At 36.1% G+C, this 17,221-nt stretch overlaps 1 protein-coding gene and 1 pseudogene across 1 annotated transcript; both read left to right on the top strand.

Annotated features, from left to right (window-relative positions):
• The first annotated feature begins 9,086 nt into the window (after positions 1 to 9,086).
• LOC101086648 lies at positions 9,087 to 10,023 on the top strand (annotated as a pseudogene).
• Positions 10,024 to 10,543: 520 nt separating this feature from the next.
• LOC109499398 (beta-defensin 131B-like) lies at positions 10,544 to 10,693 on the top strand (the record flags this gene model as incomplete). Its single annotated transcript, XM_019829991.2, has 1 exon — positions 10,544 to 10,693. A coding segment is annotated over one exon (150 nt), but the record flags the coding sequence as incomplete, so codon positions are not given.
• Positions 10,694 to 17,221: the final 6,528 nt, after the last annotated feature.

The raw sequence follows: 17,221 nt of genomic DNA, 5'->3' as shown, positions 1-17,221 counted from the left end.
TGATAAAAGTTAAAGATAGAAAGAAAGAATCTTAAAAGTAGCAACAACTTATTACATACAGAGGAAACCTCATAAGGCTATAAGCAGACTTTTCAGCAGAAACTTTGTAAGCCAGAAAAGAGAGTGGCACAACATATTAAAAGTGCTGGAGGAAAAAAGTTCCAGCCAAGAATTCTCCACATGGAAAGATTATAATTCAGAACTGGAAGAGAGATAAAGAATTTCAAATACAAGCAAAAACTAAAGGAGTCCATCACCACTAAATCAGACTTATAAGAAATGTTGAAAGGTCTTCTTTAAGTGGAAAGAAAAAGGCTGTGATGAGAAGAAAATTACGAATGGAAAAAAAATTCCCTGGTAAAAGCAAATATATACTAAAGTCAGTAAACCAACCATTTATAAAGCCAGTATGAATATTAAAAGACAAAACTAGTAATCAATAATCAATTATCTACAATAATTACCTAAGGGACACCCAAAATAAAAGATGTCAAATGTAACATCATATACACAAAATATAGAATGGGGAGTAAAAATGTAGTTCTTTTAGAATATATTTGAACTTAAGTAACCATCCACTTTAAATAGACTTCTATATACATAAGATGCTTTGTATGAACCTCGTGGTAATCACAAACCAAAAACCTATAATAGATCCAAAAAAATAAAGGAAATCAAGTATACCACTAAAAAAGTCATCAATTCACAAAGAAAAAGAGCAGGAGAAAAAGAAAGGAACAGAGAACTACAAAACAACCAGAATGCAATTAATAAAATGACAGTAAATACATTTAAGTATAATAATTACTTAAAATGTAAATGGATTAAATGCTCCAATCAAAAGACATAAGAGGTTTACATTGATTTAAAAAAAAAAAAAAAGATTCATCTCCATGCTGCCTAGAAGAGACTCCCTCCAGGCTGAAAGACACATACAGACTAACAGGAAACGATGAAAAAACTTTCTATAGCAGACTTCCCTGGTCCAGCCAGTGAACAGAATTTTCATTCCAACATTTGAGCATATTTAAAGCTAATTATTGGAAAATTGATTTTCCTTACTATAAATATTTGCCAGAATCTGCCATTACAGAAAGAATTTAAACAGTTTATTAACCTTCAGCAAACCATCATCTTTAAGATGTATGCTTGGAATTTACTCCTCTTAGTTCTTTCATTTCTACCCCCTTTCCAGGACAGTAAGAATTTTTTTATTCACTGTATACTCCAGTTTCTATAAACATGACAAGCATATAAGCTCTATGCTCTCATTATTTGTGAAACAGGTGAATCATTATCATATACTTGCTAAAATCCTAAACTTCTAATTCTTTTACATATAGTAGATAGAAATACATTAAAATATATTCTATAAATTCATTGCAACAGCTCATATAAATTTCAGCAATCAGTCCACTGTAAAAGTGCATATGTAAATTATATTTCTTGGGTTTCTGAAGAGTTCTTTAAAAACAATATTAGACTTGGGGCTCCTGGGTGACTCAGTTGGTTAAGTGTCCGACTTCAGCTCAGGTCATGATTGCACGGTTTGTGGGATGGAGCCCCACATCATGTTCCTGCACTAACAGCTCAAGAGCCTACTTGTGGGTTTCCCTATCCCTCTCTCTCTGCTGCTTCCCTGCTCATGCTCGCTCTCTGTCTATCTCTTTCTCTCTCAAAATAAATAAATAAATAATTTTTTTTACTAAAATAAAACTGTTTGGGACTTCTGGTTTCTGGTTTAGCATGTAAGGAGCTTAGAACCATAACTGCCATTTTCACAGAAAGAGAAAAGCGGAATGAACTGAAAGCCAACAACCCTTTCTTTCGTCTCTCAGAGAACTGAAGTCACAGAGCAAACCACAGCCCCCATAATTAGAGAGAGAGAAAAGCGGATACAGAGAATTAAAACTTACCAGAACAGAAGCCCATGTGCTTTATCCATGAGAACAAGTACCAGGGTAATTGACAAATTTCAGGAAACTCAATATAAATTCGAGAGTTAAAACCTAGAAATTAAGAAAAAAAGTCTTAGGGGTGCTTTCACACTACTGTGAATTTTACTTCCTGGAGTGCTAACAGGTTTTTACAATGATTATTAGGAAGAAAATCCTTTCATAGTTCCAGCAGAAAGAGATGAGAGTAGTCATTTTGAAATATACCCAGATCAATCTGTTCTTAACAAAGTCTGCCCTCAAAAGAAACTATATCACCAGAACCTAACCAACTGAGGTTTTACCAGGGCCAGAGTGACCAGGTGAAAGTGAAATACCCAACTCTAGCCTGATCTAGGTTTCCACATGGGGGAAGGAAAATGCCCAACTCCAGTCTCCTCTAGACTCTTGTCTCACCTAAGGGTGGGAGAGGGGAGTACTGAGAAACAATTTGTGAACGTCATAGCCCTTCAAGGGGCACAGTATCACTAAAAACTGATATCTATCATAGGACCATAAAATGATTTCTCTGCCCCCACACCAAAATATTACAAAAGGGGAATACACCTGGAAGAACTGCGTGTCTCAGACCTTACTCAAGAAGTCATCTTGAGGTAAATCCAAAGGCATTTGGGAATATAAAAGCAAAGAAATCAGAGGAAATTTTCACTTCTAATAGCTACTGTTAAAGTGAAAAGTAAAAACAACTTAACCCCTAGCAAGAGAAACAGAAAATCTCACACTAAAGATTTATTTATCTCAATTCCTTTAGCCCATTATATCATACTCAGCTTTCAATACAAATTTACAAGATATACTAAAAGACCAAAACACAGTTTAGAGAGACAGGACAAACATCCAAACCAGACACAGATATGTCAGAGATGCTGGAATTATCAAACTGGGGATTTGAAACAACTATGATTAATACACTAAGGTCCCTAATGCAAAAATGGACAGCAAGCAAAGGCCAATGGATAATGTAAGCAGAGAGACAGAAACTCTAAGAAGGAATCAAATACAATGCTAGAAATCAAAACACTGTGACAAAAATAAAGAATATCTTTGATGGGTGTATTAGTTTGCTAGGGCTATATAACAAACTATCACAGATTGGTGACTTAAACAAAAATGTATTTTCTCATACTTCTGGAAGCTAAAAGTTCAAAAGCAAGGTGTCAGCACATCTGGTATCTCCTGAAGCCATTTTCCTTAGCTTGTAGATGACCACCTGTTCATTGTGTCCTCATATAGACCTTCCTCTGTCAAGGCACATCCCTGGGGTTTCTTCCTCTTCTTATAAGGACACCAGTCATACTGGATTAGGGCTCCACCATAATAGTCTCATTAATTTCATCTATTTTAAAAACTTGTGTCCAAATATTGTTACGTTCTGAAGCTCTAGGGGTTGGGATATGAAAATATAGATTTTGGGAGAATACAATTTGGGTGATAACAATGGGCTCATCGACAAGTGGGACACATCCAAAGAAAGAGTTAGTGAGCTTAAAAAATGTCAATAGATTGGGGCACCTGGGTGGCTCAGTCATTTAAGCGTCTAACTTCCACTCAGGTCATGATCTCACAGTTCATGAGTTCGAGCCCTGCATCGGGCTCTGTGCTGACAGCTCAGAGTCTGGAGCCTGCTTTGGATTCTGTGTCTCCCTCTCTCTCTCTGCCCTACCCCCCCTTCTCTCTCTCAAAAATAAATAAACAGTAAAAAAAAAAATCTAAGGGGTGGCTGGGTGGCTCAGTCAGTTAAGCATCTGACTTCAGTTCAGGTCATGATCTCGCAGTCCATGAATTTGAGCCCCGCATCAGGCTCTGTGCTGACAGCTCAAAGCCTGGAGCCTACATTGGATTCTGTGTCTCCCTCTCTCTATCCCTCCCCACTCACACTCTGTCTCAAAAATAAATAAACATTAAAAATAATAATAATAATAATAATAATAATAAATAAAAATAAATTTTTTAAATATGTCAACAGAAATTTCCAAAACTGAAAGGCTTAAACAGAATGAAAGTGAACAGACTATCCAGTAACTGTGTAACATTACAAAAGTTGTAAAATATGTCTAATGGGAATACCAGGAAAAGAAGAAAGAGAGAAAGATAAAGAAGATATCATTGAAGCAATAATGACTGGTAATTTCCCAAAACTAATGATAGACACAATACATTCTAATAAACTCAGAGAATATCAAGGATAAATGGCCCCCAAAGACATAAACCTAGCAATATTATATTCAACCTGAAGAAAAATAAAGACAAAATCTTGAAAAGAGCAATAGAAAGAAAAAATCCAGCCTATAGATGAGCTAAGATAAGAATTACAACAGTCCTCCTCAGACACCATACAAGAAAAAGGAAGTGAAGTGAAACATGTGAAGTGTTGAAAGAAAAAATACTCCACCAATCTAGAATTATTCTTTCCAGAAAAATTATTCTTCAAAACTAAAAGAGAAATCATTTCCTTCTTTTCTTACAAGGACTTTAATTTTCTTTCATTGCGAACAGTTTTTTGTTTTGCATTTCTTTACACAAAACCCAATCACATCTCTGAGAACGATGTATTAAGAAACATAGCTGGGAAATATTTTCGGTTTGTTTTTGTTTTATCTTCTATAAGGATGACACACTGGACCGGATGGACTTAAAGATATATTCAGAACATTTCATCCTAAAGCAGCAGAATATACATTCTTCTCCAGTGCTCATGGAACGCTCTCCAGAATAGGTTCCATAGTAGGACACAAGTCAACCTTCAAAAAATACAAAAAGATGGAAATCATACTGTGCACATTTTCAGACCACAATGTTATGAAACTCGAAATCAGCCATAAACAATTTGGAAAGATAACAAATACTTGGAGACTAAATAACATCCTACTAATGAATGAACGGGCTAACAAGAAGTTAAAGAGGAAACTAAAAAGTACATGGAAGCCAATGAAAATTATAACACCACAGCCCCAAACCTCTGGGACGCAGCTAAGGTGGTCATAGAGGGAAGTATATACCAATCCAGGACTTCCTAAAGAAGGAAGAAAGGTCTCTGATACACAATCTAACCTTACACCTTAAAGAGCTGGAAAAAAAAACTGCAAATAAAACCCAATCCCAGCAGAAGACAGGAAACTATAAAGATTAGAGCAGAAATCAATGCTATTGAAACCAAAAACAAAAAACAAAAACAAAAAAAAAAAAAACAACAGTAGAACAGATCAATGAAACCAGAAGCTGGTTCTTTGAAAGAATTAACAAAATTAATAAACTCCTAGACAGTTGATCAAAAAGAAAAAGGAAACTACCCAAATACATAAAATTAAGAATGAAAGAGGAGAGATCACAACCAACCCAGCACAAATGCAAATAAGAGAATATTGTAAGCAATTATATGCCAATAAAATGGGCAATCTGGAAGAAATGGACAAATTCCTGGAAACATATAAACTACCAAAACTGAAATAGGAAGAAATAGAAAATTTGAATAGACCCATATCCAGTAAAAAAAATGGAAATAGTAATAAGAAATCTCCCCCAAAAACAAGAGTCTAGGGCCAGATGGCTTTCCAGGGGAATTCTACCGAACATTTAAAGAAGAGTTAACACCTAATCTTTTGACTCTGTTCCAAAAAATAGAAATGGAAAGAAAACTTCCAAACTCATTATGAAGCCAGTACTACCTTGATTCCAAAATGAGACACAGACCCCACTAAAAAGGAGAACTACAGACCAATTTTCCTGATGAACATGGATGCAATAATCCTCAAGACACTAGCCAACCAGATCCAACAATACATTAAAAGAATTATTCACCACGACCAAGTGGGATTTATACCTGGGATGCAGGGCTGGTTCCATATCCGTGAAACAATCAATGTGATACATCACATCAATAAAAGAAAGGACAGGAACCATATGATCCTCTCAAAAGCTGAAGAGGAAGTATTTGACAAAATACAGCATCCTTTCTTGATAAAAACCCTCAAGAAAGTAGGGATAGAAGGATCATACCTCAAATCATAAAAGCCATATATGAAAGATCCATTGCTAATATCATCTTCAATGGGGAAACACTGAGAACTTTCCTCCTAAGGTCAGGAACAAGACAGGGATGTCCACTCTCACCACTGTTATTCAACATAGTATTGGAAATCTTAGCTTCAGCAATCAGACAACACAAAGGAATAAAAGGCATCCAAATCGGCCAGAAGGAAGTCAAACTTTCACTCTTTGCAGATAACACGATACTCGACATGAAAAAAATTCCACCAAAATACTGCTAGAACTGATCCACGAATTCAGAAAGTCACAAGATATAAAACCAATGCACAAAAATGGTTGCATTCCCATACACCAATAATGAAGCAGCAGAAGGAGAAAGCAAGGAATCGACCCCATTTACAATTGCACCAAAAACCATAAAATATCTAGGAATAAACCTAACCAAAGAGATGAAAAATCTATATACTGAAACTATAGAAAGCGTATGAAAGAAATTGAAGGTGACACAAAGAAATGGAAAAACATTCCATGCTCCTGGATTGGAAGAACAAATATCGTTAAAATGTCGATACTACCCAAAGCAATCTGAATATTCAATGCGATCCCTGTCAAAACAACACCAGCATTCTTCACAGAGCTAGAAAAATCCTAAAATTGGGATGGAACCATAAAAGACCCCAAATAGTCAAAGCAATCCTGAAAAAGAAAACCAAAGCTGGACACATCACAATCCCAGACGACAATACATATTACAAAGCTCTAATCATCAAGAAAGTATGGTATTGGCACAAAAACAGATACTCAGATCAGTGGAACAGAATAGAGAACCCAGAAATGGACCCACAAACATGTGGCCAACTAATCTTTGACAAAGCAGGAAAGACTATCCAATGGAATAAAGACAGTCTCTTCAGCAATGGTGCTGGGAAAATTGGACAGCGACATGCAGAATAATAAACCTGGACCACTTTCTTACACCATACACAAAAATAAACTCAAAATGGATGAAATACTTAAACATAAGACAGGAAGTCATCAAAATCCTAGAGAAGAGGGGCAGCTGGGTGGCTCAGTTGGTTAAGCACCAACTTTGGCTCAGGTCATGATCATACATTTTGTGAGTTCAAGCCCCCATGACAGCTCAAAGCCTGGAACCTGCTTTGGATCCTGTGTCACCCTCTGTCTCTGCTCCTCCCCCACTCATTCTCTCTCTCTCTCTCTCTCTCTCTCTCTCTTTCAGAAATAAAATAAACATTAAAAAAATTTTTTTTTAATCCTAGAGGCAAAAGCAGGCAAAAACCTCTTTTACCTCAGTCACAGCAACTTTTTACTCAACATGTCTCCAGAGGCAAGGGAAACAAAAGCAAAAATGAATTATTGGGACGTTATCAAAATAAAATCTTCTTCACAGCAAAGGAAACAATCAGCAAAACTAAAAGGCAACTGACAGAATGGGAGAAGATATTTGCAAATGACACAGCAGATGGGTTAGTATCCAAAATCTATAAAGAACTTATCTAACTCAACACCAAAAAAATAATCTGGTGAAGAAATGGGCAAAAGACATGAATAGACACTTTTCCAAAGAAGACATCTAGATGGCAAACAAATACATGAAAAAATGCTCAACATCACCCATAATCAGGAAAATACAAATTAAAACCACAATGAGATACCACCTTACTCCAATCAGAATGGCTAAAATGAAAAACTCAAGCAACAACAGATGTTGGTGAAGATGCAGAGAAAGAGGATCTCTTTTGCACTGCTGGTGGGAGTCACTCTGGAAAACGGTATGGAGGTTCCTCAAAAAATTAAAAATAGAACTACCCTATGACCCAGCAATTGCACTACTAGGTATTTATCCAAGGGATACAGGTGTGATGTTTTGAAGGGGCACATACACCACAATGTTTATAGCAGCACTATCGACAATAGCCAAAGTATGGAAAGAGCCCAATTGTTCATTGACAGATGAATGGGTAAAGAATATGTAGTATATACGTACTATGGAGTATTACTTGGCAATTGGAAAGAATGAAATCTTGCCATTTGCTACTATATGGATGGAACTAGAGGGTATTATCCTAAGCAAAATTAGCCAGAGAAAGACAAATATCATATGACTTCACTCCTATGAGGAGTGTTTTAAGATACAAAACATGAACGTAAGGGAAGGGAAGCAAAAATAACACAAAAACAGGGAGGGAAGGGCACGTGGGTGGCTCAGTCGGTTCAGTGTCCAACTTCGGCTCAGGTCATGGTCTCACAGTTCGTGAGTTAGAGCCCCACGTCGGGCTCTGTGCTGACAGGTCAGAGCCTGGAGCCTGTTTTGGATTCTGTGTCTCCCTCTCTCTCTGCCCCTCTCCCACTCATTTTGTCTCTCTCTCTCAAAAATAAATAGAAACATTAAAAAAAAACAGGGAGGGAGACAAAACATAAGAGACTCTTAAATACAGAGAACAAACAGAAGGTTGTTGGAGGGGTTGTGAGAGGGAAGATGGACGAAATGGGCGAGGGACATTAAGGAATCTACTCTTGAAATCATTGTTGCACTATATGCTAACTTGGATGTGAGTTTGAAAATTAAAAAAAAAAAACTAAAAAAAATAATAATAAAATTTTTAAAAATTAAATTAAAAAAATAAAAGTAAAGAAATGATCTCTATAAAACTTAGATTTCTTGGAGGGCAAAAGATAGAAGGAAATGCCTATGTGACACAGAAAGAGAGAGAGAAGTGGGGGTAAGAACTGGAAACCGAAGTGAGAAATTATGATTTACAGGAATTTGTGTAATCTTAGAAACTTCCTCAGTAAAGGAGACATGGCTTTGAGCCTAAATATACTGGACAGTTAGAACCAAGATTCAACTTCCTTATTGTCAGTTGATGATTTCTTTTTATTTCACCAAGAAAGTAAAAGCACCAAGAGATAACTTCTGCATTTTCCCACCACCATATGTCTTCCCCTAATTTTACCTTCCTCTGCCTTCTCTTCATTTTCTGATTTAAAGTTAGCCCTCCGCGAGGTGTCATGGTTGCCTCCAGAGACTAGTAGGAGTTTGCACCTGTGGTGGAGAGAGTCCCAAGCCCACATCCAGGAGGCTGCGTCTTGGGAGGAGATGACTTCTCCGATTCCTCGGTGATGGCTGCATCCGGGAGTGGTATGGCTCAGAAAACCTGGGAATGGGCCAACAACGTGCAGGAAGCATGTTGTTCATGATATCGATGAAATCTAGAAATACAAGAAACAGCAGCAAGAAATTCTGACGGTGAAGCCCTGGACTAACGATCGCCATTGCTTTAAGTACTGCAAAATCTCAGCATTGGCCCTACTGAAAATGGTGATGCCTGCCAGATCAGGAAGCAACTGATCTGAAGTGATGGCCTAATGCTAGGAAAGGTGGATGGTGAAACCATGATCATTATAGACAGTTTTGCTTTGCACTGAAACCCGAGTAAATAAGTGCTCAGGCTGCTGCATATGAGTACATGGCTGCATATATAGAAAATGCCGAACAGGTTGGCCTCCTTGGAAATGCAATTGGCTGGCATCATAGCCAACCTGGCTGTGGCTGCTGGCTTTCTGGGATTGATGTCAGTAATCAAACGCTGAATCAGCAGTTCCAGGAACCATTCCTAGCAGTAGTAATTGACCCAAGAATAGTATCTGCAGAGAAAGTGAATCTTGGAGCCTTTACAACACACCCAAAGGGCTACAAACATGCAAACAATATTACGCCTTACAAGTGTCATATTTCAAATCCTCCTTGGATCGCAAATTGTTTGAGCTTTTGCAGAATAAATACTGTGTGGATATGATGAGTTCCTCTAGCTTTCTTCCGAATGCAAACTACACCACTGGTCAGTTCTTTAATTTGTCTGAAAAATTAGAAACAGTCAGAAGCAAGCCCAGCTGGGATGAGGGAGTTTCATGTTGGGTTTGGAAACACATGACAGAAAGAAGACAAACATGCCAAGGCTAAAGTGACAGGTGTAGTAAAACTACCATAGAAGCTACCCATGGATTGATGTCTCAGGTTATTGAGGATAAACTGTTTCACCGAATTAACATCTCTTAAACAATCACTAAGTAGTACTTTTGACTGAAAGTCAGTGTGAGAAAAATACTCAAGGAACACTTTAAAGCCAGTTACCAAAATTCTGATTTTAACTAGAAGGTGCTCTGAAGTATTCCGATTATAACATCCTGTAATAATACTCTTTAAAATGAAAAATAATGTAACTACATTTCATCCCCACTCACTTGTTAAAGACTTCGCTGCTGAAATGGAACATTGTTTCTTGCATCATGAATCCCCACCACTAAACAAACTACCCATTTTACACAGAAATATGCTGTCATGGTCCTCAGGAAAAACTCTCCTCTTTAGCTCACTGCTCCATTTATCTACCCTATAGAAGAAATCCTCATTTATTGTTATTCACTATCTCTACTTTTCTCTTCTGCATTCTTTTTGTTGTTGTTGTTATTTTTTTCTGAGCAAGTTCTTTACTGATGTTGTTTTAATTTATTGTAAAACACTTCAGACATTAAAATATATAAATAAAAGTATAACTTTTTTTTCTCTTTTCAAAGCCAGGACCTCATTTTTTAAAGACATATGTTCCTCAAAAAACTATCACTGCAGAATGAAGTGCAATCCTGATGAACATGCAATTAAATACTGTGCTGACTGGACCATCTGCTGCAAAAGAAAGAGAATTCAATTTAGGGGAAAAAAGTGGTGAAAAGTCTATCTCCACCTTCTTCAGATTCTGGGAAAAGAAACTAAAAATGTTTAAAACTCTTTTCTATATAAGAATAATCAATATGATGGATAAAGGAAATTCATGATAATTATATGTTTAAATGACAAGGTTCAAGTAAATATGAATTTTATAAAGGCTTACACTCTATTTTCATGTGTGTGCTTTTACATTAATTTCTTTAATTTATATCCACAACCATATTGTTGTTTCACCTATAGTACTATATCCCAGCCCCACAATTTACTGTCTGACCTTGAGCAAGTTCTTTACTCTCTCTATATATCATTTTCCTTATCTACAAAATGAGATAACAATGATACCTACATCATGGTGTTATGGGGATTATATTACTTAGTATGTGTAAAGGTCTTAAGCAGCACCTGACCCCATGTATGTTCTATATGTGTTAACTATAATTTCATGGAGCCAGAGAATGTGACCTGTTCTATAGCTTTTGGAATTTATTAAAAAATTCTTTGTGATCTAAGTTAAAATTAGTATTTGTGAAAAATCCATGTGTTTTTTAAGTAAGGTATATTTTCCATGTATGAGATATACAACCTTATAAAACACAATATATTTATTCAGCACTATTCTACTGCAGTAATCTAGGACTGGGACACTGGTACTGAGGGCTAAGAAGAAAGAAGATATTCAGGATGGATTTCAAAAATAAGATTGACAGAATTTAGTGGCTATATGCTATAATAAGAAGAAAGCATGAAAGATGATACTGTGATTTCAAAGCTGGCAAAAAAAAATGGTTAGCAATACAATTCACTAAACTAGAGAGGCCAGAAGAGAAGATAGGTTGGGAGTGCAGGGAGTGTCAATAAAGAGATGTTTTAGCATAATGGAGTCATGCAAGGGATATGGATATCAGTTCACTGGACATATTTTTAAGAGTCTAATTTTATTTCTTTTTTAATTTATTTTTGAGAGAGACAGAGCATGAGTGGGGGAGGGGCAGAGAGAGAGGGAGACACAGCGAAGCAGGCTCCAAGCTGTCAGCACAGAGCCTGATGCGGGGCTCGAACCCATGAACCATGAGTTCATGACCCGACCCAAAATCGGATGCTTAATGAACTGAGCCGCCCATGCATCCCAACTTTATTCTTTTAATAAATGAGCCTAATTCCTATTATGAACCTCATTCCCCTTCGTCACAGAAACTTAAACTCAGTGTATTCAGAGTTGTTTCTCTAGAATTATTTGGAAGTTTGAGAGGACTTATAGTGGTGAGGCATCCGGGAGAGCATTGATTATGCTAACATTAACTAAGATATCATTATCCCTGCTTGGTCTTGCGTCACTAGCCAATGTACAACTACTAAGGTGCTTCTTGCTCTTACTAAAATTCTTAAAATTCTTTTTGGGGGCTTGGGGGACAGCTGGCTGGCTCAGTCAGTTAAGCATCCGACTTTTGATTTCAGCTCAGGTCACGATCTCAAGGTTTGTGGGATCAAGCCCCTCATCGGGCTCTCTGTCTCTCCCTGTCTCTCTGTCCACCCTCTCTCTCTCTCTCTCTCTCTCTCTCTCTTTCTCTCTCAAAATAAATAAATAAACATTTTTTAAAAAAACCTCTTTGGGAAAGGCTCATTCTTTAGTGCATAGGATAATTCTGCCACTCAAGCATCATTCTAGTTTACCAGAAATTCCAGTGGGAATATCTATCACTCTACCACATCCTATGGTGATCTCAGTCATACAAGGATTCTACTCTTACTCCCTTCCCATGCTGGGGGAACCCGTGTGAGGGAAGACTACCTCACAATGCTGTGAGAATCTCAGACCTATCTACCAAAGAAAACCAGTCAATCAGTGCTATGCTACGCTATGGCCTTGCCACCTCTCTGAGTTCCACTCACCTAAGCAAACACTAGTGTGTGTCCTCTATTACCTGCTCTCATTTCTCTCCCCTCCCACTATATGAATTCCAGAATTGGAGACAGAAACAGTGATGCCCTTCCCCCCAATATCTAAAATATTCATTTTCTTTCATTTTTATTCTATCCTTCCTCTACCTTACTCAAAACTTGGTTTAGGGAAGAAATAAGCTCTTAATTAATCTCATTCTCCAAAATCGATCATAAAATCTGAATCCAAGAGTTCCTTCCAGTGCCCAAGAGAACAAAGTCTTTTGACATGCAGAAACCTGCTCTTCATTTCTCTCTTTTCAAAGGGAAAAGGTACACATTGTTCAGAATTTGGTAATGGTGAATTGTTTTGGACTTTTTAAAACAGGGGGAAGTAAGCAGATAAAATTTTCTTAATATTCTTAAAATCAAAATCTAAAAAATTAGTAAGAAATTTCCCAAACAAAATCCATGTATAGGGTAGCAGCTTCTAAAATGGCTTCCAATGATTCCAGCATCTTGGTATACATGCTCTTATGTAATCCTCTCCTATTGAGTTACTCACCTCTAATGGATGGTATTGAGTTGACTCTTGAATACATGACTTTGAACTGCATGGCTCCACTTACACACACCTTTTTTTTATTTATTTATTTTTGACAGAGAGAGAGAAAGCAGGGGAGGGGCAGAGAGAGGGAGACAGAGGATCCAAAGCTGGCTCAGCAGTGAGCCCAATGTGGGGCTCAAACTCACAAACCAAGAGATCATGACCTGAGCTGAAGTTGGAAGCTCAACTGACTGAGCCAGCCAGGTGCCCAAAACACAGATTTTTTTCAATAAATATATTAGAAAAATTTTGGAGATTTAGGACAATTTGAAAAACTCACAAATGAGACATGTAGCAGAGAATATAAAAAAGAAAAGAAAAAGAAAAAGTCATGTCATGAATGCATAAAATACATGCCAATATAGTCTATTTTATCACTTACTAAACTATAAAATATGCACAAATATATTATATTTGCTTTCATTTAACTATTTTTCCTTCCTTTTTATATTTCTTCCTTCTAGTTGTATCAATTTTAAAATAAAAATAAAGATGAAGCAGACAGACAGACAAACATAAAGAAATAAATCCAGCATAAAGATCATTGTAAAAAAAAAAAGAAAAGGATGAGGTGCTCAGTCGGTTGAGTGTCCAACTCTTAATTTCAGCTCAGGTTGGTCCCAAGGTTGTGGAATTGATCTCCACATCAGGCTCCATGCTCTCTCCCCCTCTCTTTCTGCCCTCCTTTGCTCTCTCCCTCTCAAAAACATAAAAAATTAAAAAAAAAAAAAAAAGGAATTCATCAACCCATCCTCACAGCTATACCAGCAAGTGTAAAATTTGCACTTTTTGCAAAATATCTTTTTTTTAAATGTTGTATTTATTTTTGAGAGAGAGAGAGACAAAATGCAAGCTGGGGAGGGGCAGAGAGAGAGGGAGACACACAGTCTGAAGCAGGTTCCAGGTTCTGCTGACCCATGTGGGGCTCAAACTCATGAACCGTGAGATCATGACTTGCGCCAAAGTCAGACATTTAACTGACTGAGCCACCCAGGTGCCCTTGCAAAATATCTTTTTATGTCCTACTGAAAAATGTAGCTTTTATGTAGGTGCAGAATTGCTATAAGAAAGGCTTACCTGTAGACTCTCATGTGATCAGAGAAAAAAGCAAAATTAACTTAAAGCAAAAGGAAGGTTAAGAATTTAAGGCTGAAAAGTTTAATGCTAATAGAGGATAATTTGATAATAGAAAGAGGTATGGCTTTTAAAATGTCGAGATAACAGGAGAAGCAACTTCAGCTAACCAAAGGGTAGCAAACAAGTTCCCAGATGCCATTAAGAAAATGTATGTATTCTAGCATACAGGTTAAAAAAAAATGGTCAAAAATATACCTATGATATTTTGTTAATGGGTACACAATATAAAAATATGTAAATAGGAGCACCAATAACATAAACTTCAAGGGTAAGAAAATAAATGTATGAACTTTTTTATGCAATCGAAGTTATTATCACAGCTAAAAATAGACTTACAACTATAACATGTACTATGACACCTTCATTATAATCACAAGGCAAAATCCATAATAAATACATAGATAATAAAGAGAAAAAATAATAGAATACTACTATAAAAAAATCAGCTAACAAAGAAAGACAGCAAAAGAGGAAAAGAATTTAAAAACTACCAAAAAAATCATAAAGCAATTGATATGGTGATATCATATCACCAAAAATGGTGATAGTAAGTTCTTACCTCTCAAAAATTACTTCAAATGTAAATGGCTTAAATTTTCCAATTAAAAGACAGAATGCTTCAATGGATAAAGTAGTAAGACCCAGCTCAGCTATATGGGCCCACCAGATACTCAAGCATTAAGAACACTCATCATCAGAAATTGAAGGGAAAGACATTCCATGAAAACAGAAAACAAAAGAGAGCAGAACTAGTTATATTTTTACTAGACAAAATAGACTTTAAGTCAAAAACTGTAATCAGAGACAAAGTCATCATATAATGAAAAAAGGGTAAATTCATCCAGAGGATATAACAATTATAAATATATATGTGCACAATATTGCAGCACATAAATAAACAGACCCGAGGGCAAAAATAAAGAGCAGTATAATAATAGTAGGGGAATCTAATACCCTATTTTCAAAAATGGATAGATCATCCAGACAGAAAATCAATAAGGAAATAATGGACTTGAACTGCACTTTAGCCCAAATGGACCTAACAGACATCTACAGAACATTCTATCCAACAGAAGCAGAATACATATGATTCTCAAAGAAAATTCTCCAGAATAAATAAGTCAGAAAAACAAAACTAGCCTTAAAATGTAAGAACATTAAAATCATAGAAAGCATGTTTCCCAAATGAGATGTTATGACACTAGAAATTAGTGATGGGAAAAAAGTCAAAAAATGGCTAATGTGGGGGAAATTAAACAACACTCTTCTGAAAACACTATGAACCAAAGAAATAAAAAGATAAATAAAAAAATATCCTGAAACCAATGAATGAACAAACCACACACCAAAACTAATGCAATACAACAAAAGAAGTTCTAAGGGGGAAGTTTATAATGATGAACAAGTACATTAAGAAAAAAGATACCTCAAATAAACAACCTAACCTAACACCTCAACTAGAAAAGAAAAACAAACTAAGCCCAAAGTTCGCAGATAGAAGACAATAATGAAGATTAGATTGGAAATAAATTAATTAGACACTAGTAAGACAACAGAAAAAATGAAGGTAAGAATTTTAAAAAAATAAAATAAAATTGACAAACATTTGGCTAAACCAAAAAAAATAAGAGATGACTCAAGTTAATAAAATTATAAAGGAAAGAGTAGACATTAAAACTGATAACCACAGAAATGCAAATTACCTTAAAGACTACTATGAAGAAATGTATACCAATAAATTAGATAACTTAGGAGAAATAAATTCCTAGAAACACACAATGTATCAAGACTGAACCATGAAGTAATAGAATGGCTGATAACCAATAACAAGCAAGGAGATTAAATCAGAAATCTAAAATCTCCCCATAAACAAAAACCCAGGACAAGATGATTCCACTGGTAAATTCTACCAAACATTTAAAGAAGACTTAATAGGTGCCTGGGTGGCTCAGTCAGTTAAGCGTTCGACTTCGGCTCAGGTCATGATCTGGCGGTTCATGAGTTTGAGCCCCGCGTCAGGTTCTGTGCTGACAGCTCAGAGCCTGGAGCCTGCTTCAGATTCTGTGTCTCCCTCTCTCTCTGCCCCTCTCCCACTATGCTCTGTCTTTCTCTCTCTGAAAAATAAACAAACATTAAAAAAAATCCAAAGAAGACTTAGTACCTTAAATAAAAATAAATCTTCTCAAATATTCCCCAAAAAATTGAAAAGGAAGTAACACTTTCAAACTTATTGTAAAGGCCAGCATTACCCTGCCACCAATACCAGTCAAAGAAACCACAAGAAAATTATAGGCAAATACCCCTGATGAACAAGGTGCAAAAATCATCAAGAAAATATTAGTTAACCAAATTCAAGATCACATTACAAGGATCATACCCCATGATCAAGTGGAATTCATCCCCAGAATGCAAGGATGGTTGAACATAGGCAAATCAATAAATGTGATAAATCATATTAACACAATGAAGGATAAAAATTATGTGATCATTTCAATGGAAGTGTTTAACAAATTCAACGTTCTGTTATGATAGAAACTCTCAACGAATAAGGTATAGAAGGAATGTTCCTCAATATAATAAAGGCCATATAAGACAACCACACAGCTAACTTCATACTCAATGGTGAAAAGCTTTTCCTCTAAGATCAGGAAAAGGACAAGGGTGCCCATTCTCACCACTTCTATTTAACATAATACTGGAAGTCCTAGCCATCACAATTAGGCAAGAAAAAGAAATTAAATGTATTCAAATAAGAAAAGAAGTAAAATTGTCTCTGTTTACAGATTATATGAGTTTATGTACAGAAAACACTGAAGACTCCACCAAAATAACTTCTAGAACTAATAAGCGAATTTGGTAAAGGATACAAAATTAAAATAGAAAAAATATTTACATTTCTATACACTC

This window comes from Felis catus, chromosome B1 (genome assembly GCF_018350175.1).
Source record: "Felis catus isolate Fca126 chromosome B1, F.catus_Fca126_mat1.0, whole genome shotgun sequence".
NCBI lineage: Eukaryota > Metazoa > Chordata > Mammalia > Carnivora > Felidae > Felis > Felis catus.
Note: the sequence above shows the minus strand (reverse complement) of the source record. Positions and strands in the feature narration are given on the sequence as shown.